Source organism: Neomonachus schauinslandi, chromosome 13 (assembly GCF_002201575.2).
Source record: "Neomonachus schauinslandi chromosome 13, ASM220157v2, whole genome shotgun sequence".
Classification (NCBI taxonomy): Eukaryota; Metazoa; Chordata; class Mammalia; order Carnivora; family Phocidae; genus Neomonachus; species Neomonachus schauinslandi.
The window spans coordinates 81,601,433-81,607,432 of NC_058415.1; the positions used below are offsets into that span (position 1 = coordinate 81,601,433).

At 39.5% G+C, this 6,000-nt stretch overlaps 1 protein-coding gene across 1 annotated transcript; it reads left to right on the forward strand.

Annotated features, from left to right (window-relative positions):
* Window positions 1–1,518: 1,518 nt before the first annotated feature.
* LOC110581668 (olfactory receptor 1L3-like) lies at window positions 1,519–2,486 on the forward strand. Its single transcript, XM_021691582.1, is given in 2 exon segments — window positions 1,519–2,038; window positions 2,041–2,486. Coding segments are annotated over 2 exon segments (966 nt in total).
* The last annotated feature ends 3,514 nt before the right edge of the window (window positions 2,487–6,000 follow it).

The window sequence follows — 6,000 nt, forward strand, 5'->3', positions numbered from 1 at the left end:
TACCTTGGGAAGGATGGTAAGAATCCATGCAAAGGAGCATTCAGATTTAAGAAGCATTAGATTTTCTACAATCAGACACATTTTATGTATGTGGTCTCTTGGCACAGTTTGTCTTCTTTTTCACTAATCATTCCAGGGAGCTGAATAGATGAGGCAAGACTTTGATGTCCTTCCCAGGTAAGAAGTGAACTTTGAGAATGCCTGATCAGAAGGTGTGAATATCTGATCTCAGACAGATAATTAGTCATCACTGGACACTAAGAGAGCTAACTTATCTTTGAGCTAAATGTTGAGATTTATATATATATATATTCATTCTATATATATATTCTATATATATATATCAATTCTATATATATATCAATATATATATATTCATTCTACAGTTGAATCCTTCTTTACCCAGTCTACTTGTGAGTCACATTCCCCTGACCTCAGGATGTGAAATATCAGCCAAAGAACAAAAAAATTCACTCCCTCTCTCTCACTTTACCTTCTCCATCTTTCTTTGCCCTAGAACTATTTACATTCAATTCAACGGTTTTGTATGTCTTCCGTACTTCCACTGCAAATGATGTGGAAAGAAGCATCTTGATTTAAAATAATGGTTCTTTTTAAAATTCTTTATTTAAATTCAATTTAGTTAACATACACTGTATTATTAGATTCAAGGGTAGAATTTAGTGATTCATCAGGTGCATACAACACCCAGTGTTCATTACATCAAGTGCCCTCCTTAATACCCATCTCCCAATTATCCCTTCCCCCACCCACCTCCTCTCCAGCAACTCTGTTTGCTTCCTAGAGTTCAGCATCTCTTATGGTTTGCCTCCCTCCCTATTTTCATCTTATTTTTAAAAGGATGGTTCTTCATCAACCACAAACTAGGTGAAATAGCTATTTCATGATTATATAGATGTGCATTTGCCAAGGATAATCTTTATGAGAAGCTAACCTGAACCTGATTCATAGACTGCATCTGTGGTTCCTGTGATTATCAGCCACAGACCAAGGAGGAAAAGGGAATCAAGCCTTCTATAGGCCTCCTCCTCCTTCTCCCTCTCACCTTCAATCTGTTTTCTTTTTTTTAAGATTTATTTATTTATTTGAGAGAGAGAGAGACAGAGCACACTGTGCAGAGAGGCAGAGGGAGAAGAGAGAGTCTTTAGCGACTCTAGGCTTAGCATGGAGCCCAATGTGGAGCTGGATGTCATGACCCCAAGATCATGACCTGAGCCAAAACTAAGAGTCAGACTCAACCAACTGTGTCATCCAGGTGCCCCCCACCTTCAATCTGTTTTCTATAGATTTCTATCACAAAGATTCTAAAAGAACAAGTGAAAATACACCTTTGGCTCTGATTTGTTCATATTCAGGAAGAAAATCATTAGAGTAAATGCCCTTTTACAACTGCTCGTTCTCATTGTAAGAACCAGATGGAAAGATGCATGTCCTAGATGACATAAGAACATTAACTGACAGGACCTTTTATCTGTAGGTGCATACAAGTCCATGGGAATGTCCAACCTGACAAGACTCTCTGAATTCATCCTCGTAGGACCGTCCTCTCACCCTGAGGACCAGAAGCCACTCTTTGCCCTCTTTCTTATCATGTACCTGGTCACCTTGGTGGGGAATCTGCTCATCATCTTGGCTATCCGCTCTGATCCTAAACTCCAAAACCCCATGTGTTTCTTCCTGAGCATCTTGTCCTTTGCTGGTATCTGCTACACAACAGTCATAGTCCCCAAGATGTTAGTGAACTTATCAGAGGCGAAAACCATCTCCTATGCTGAATGTCTGGCATAGATGTATTTCTTCCTGGTCTTCGCAAACATAGACAGTTATCTCCTGGCAGCTATGGCCATTGACCACTATGTAGCCATTTGTAACCCCTTCCATTATGTCACTGTGATGAACCACAGACACTGTATGCTGCTAGTGGCCTTCTCCATAGCTTTCTCCTGCCTCCACTCCCTTCTACATGCCCTCCTGGTGAATCGGCTCACCTTCTGTGCATCAAACGTTATCCAACATTTTTCTGTGATGTCAACCCTGTTCTAAAACTGGCCTGTTCTTCCTCTTCTGTCAACGAAATCATGGCCATGACAGAAGGGATGGCTTCTGTGATGGCCCCATGTATCTGCACTGTCATCTCTTACCTGAGAATCCTCATTGCTGTCTTCAATATTCCCTCAGTGGCTGGAAAATGCAAAGCCTTCTCCACCTGCAGCTCCCATCTCACAGTGGTGACTCTGTTTTATGGGAGTATTGGCTATGTCTATTTCCACCCTTTGTCCACCTATACTGTCAAAGACCGAGTAGCAACAATCATCTACACTGTACTGACATCTATGTTGAATCCATTTATCTACAGTTTGAGAAACAAAGACATGAAACAGGGCTTAGAGAAACTGATAAGCAGGATTAAGGCTCAAATGGATATGCTTTCTACTACACAAGCCAACAAAATCCGTGGATCCTGATATGAAAGTGTGGGTGTGGGTGCTCATGTACACACACCTGCACAAACTCACAGGTGCACACACATGCACACACACACGTCAGCATGTGAGAAAAACTTTTTTGGAAAAATATACTCTTTGCTCAATTGTAGCTGCACCCTGTAGTTTTCCAACCTGTGGTCTCTGTCATACCATGGTTGACAGTACCTTCCATGTCTTGGTACCTATGCTACAATGTAGATCACCTCAATATCTCTCTATTCCAGAAAATCACATTCCCTTTATCCCTTCCATATTTATAGGGAACCTCCCATATTTCCTTCATTTATAAATTCATCCAAGTTTGGTCACTTGAATTACAAAAGAATCTTTGTACATTTATTTTTTTAAATTTTATTATGTTATGTTAGTCACCATACAATTTTTGTACATTTATGTAGAAATCTATATATGTGCAAAAATGTCTTGCATTGGGGCGCCTGGGTGGCTCAGTCATTAAGCATTTGCCTTCAGCTCAGGTCATGATCCCAGGGTCCTGGGATCAAGCCCTACACTGGGCTCCATGCTCAGCAAGGAGCCTGCTCGTCTCTCTCCCACTCCCCCTGCTTGTGTTCCTGCTCTCCCTATCTCTCTGTCACATAAACAAAATCTTTAACAAAAAAATGTTTTGCATTTGTAACTACTCTGTTCTATCTGAAATAGAAGATTTTTTTGCAAGTGGTTGGGTGAATGTGTGTGTGTGTGTTACCTCCTTATTGGACTAGGAGCTTCCCAACTGCAGATCAGAATGTTTTCTGATCATGCCATGATATAACTCGGGTCTCTTTTATTCATTCTCCCAACAGCTGGATATCCTGGGCTCTGGAGTCATTAGATTCACAAAACCTAACATCAATCACATAACTGACTATTAGTAAGCCAGCTCTATGCCTCTGTAGTGTTCTGTTCTCTACTCTTCCTGCCTTTCATAAGCTCAGGTTGCATTCATCAAACAACGCTTCCTGAAACTCCTTGCCTATGTGCTCCTCTCTCTAAAGATGCCTGTATTTCCATGTGTTTTCTATTTGTTAGTTTTTTCAGAATGAAGGAAAATTTGTTCTATGTAATCAGAAATGCTTCCTATGGCCACTGAAGACAGAGTCAAAAATCAATGGATGTATGTATTATATGTTGGCTAATTGAACATAATAAAAAAAAAAGAAAAGAAAAATCAGTGGATGTAAATATTAGTAAGAAGCTTTTGGTTTACAAAGCCTCATAAAAAAGAGGTTCTTTTAAAAAAAAAATAACAATGTACTATATGTTGGCTAACTGAACATAATAAACAAATAAAAATACGTGTGGTTTTTGATATAGTGTTCAACAATTCATTAGTTGTTTATTTTTATTTATAATTGAGCTCCATTCATTTCCCACCTTTCATGGATATCATTGCTCCTTCCAAGTCCCATTTCTAAACTCTCAGGACTTACACAACTTCCCCTGATGTCTTCAAAGACCCAACAGGATTTTTCTTGTTTGTTTTTTGTTTTGTTTTGTTTAGATTAGTCTGTACTTTGGTACTATGCTGATTCAGTTGCTGACATCTGACCTTTTCCCATTCATTTGTCACCATGGGTGATGACTAGGCCATGCTTATGAGATTGATGACTGGCCCACATATCTTCTTATGCTCTGTAATGATGATCCAATGGTGATATCAGCCTTGGCCAACATGAAGGGTTCTTGCCACAGCCCTTTGATGTTGGTCTAGTCTCTCCACCAACCTGGCTTCTCTCACTCATCTATTTGGTTTTTTTAAATTTACATTCAATTAATTAACATATAGTGTATTATTAGTTTCAGAGGTAGAATTCAGTGATTCACCAGTTGTATATAAAACCCAGTGCTCATTACATCACGTGCCCTCCTTAATGACCATCACTCATCTATTTGAATGAGCCACTCTAGGTCCTTAAAAAACATTTAAGTAACCTCCAGGAAAATACTTAGGGCAATATCCAGTCCTCTGATGTCTACAAATACAATGCCACCATTTTCTATTGCTTTTTTTAATTTCAAGAGCAAAAGGAGCACCAGTATAGTCCTCATATTGCACAGGGCCCATGTCCAATCCACTGTCAGATTCACAGACTTAAAGGACCCTGCAAGAGACTCTCTACTGTTATCTAAATGTGTCCCATTGCTTTGATTTCTCCTTCATCTCTTCCCTGGGATATATGTGGATTCCAAGTGATGATTCTTAAGAGCTAAGAATCTGGGGACGCCTGGGTGGCTCAGTCGTTAAGCGTCTGCCTTCGGCTCAGGTAATGATCCCCTGCTTGTGCTCGCTCTCTCTCTCTCTGACAAATAAATAAATAAAAATCTTTAAAAAAAAAAAAAAGAGCTAAGAATCTGGTGTTTAATACGTTGGGGTTTTGGATGGAATTGTGTTTCCCCATGATTTCATAAGTTGACATCCTAACCCCCTCAACTCAGAATGTGACTTATTTGGGGATAGGGTCTTTAAAGAGGTAATTAAGTTAAAATGTCTTTCAGGTGGTCCCCATTCCAAGATGACTGGTGTCCTTATAGGAAGAGAAGATTAAAACACAAACATACACAGATGTAAGATCTTGTGAAGATACTGCAAAGCCAAAAAGAAGGTCCTCAGAAGAAACCAACCCTACCAATACCTTGCCCTGACTTCCAGCTTCCAGAATTGTGAGAAAATAAATTTCCATTGCTTAAGTCACCCAATCAATGGCACTTTATTATGGCAGCCCCAGAAAACTAATACAATATACTTGATAATTCTGCTGCAGAGAACTGAAAAGTACTGGGGCGTCTGGGCAGCTCAGTTGGTTAAGCATCCAACTCTTGGTTTCAGCTCAGGTCATGATCTCAGGATTGTGGGATTTAGCCCCATATCAGGCTCCTTGCTCAATTTGGGGTCTGCTTACGATTCTCTTCTTTTCCCTCTGCCCATCCCGCTGCTTGCACTCTCTCTCTCTCAAAAAAATAAATTCTTTAAAAAAAAAAGTGAAAAGTAAGCAATGCTTTATCCCCCAATTTTTTTTTTTTTTAGTGTGTAGGGATAGGTACTTTTTTTATTATTATGTTATGTCACCATACCCCCCAATTTTTAATTCACAATATCTGCTTGCCATAAATCTTCCATTTTGGCAATGAAATCTGTTTTCAAAACCTGAAGGTCTCTGATTCATCGATTATCTCATATATCTCTTATATCTTTTATATATCTAATATAAAACTGGGAACTTACCATAACCTCTAGCTCACCTAGAAATTAAGACCCAGATCTCAACTAGCGAGAGACGGGGGTGAAAAAGTCAACATTACAACAAAAAGACAAGGGAACACTGATTAAACTGAAGTCTCAACTAGGTAAAGAATTACTATGACCACGGGACCTTTGAAGATGTCCCTGCCATTGGTCTCATGAGTTATGTGGGAAATCTGAGACGGTCTTACCTTCCTGTTAAGCTCTGAAAGAGAAGAACCTGTGACAGCTCCTTATCCTGCCTTCTAACAC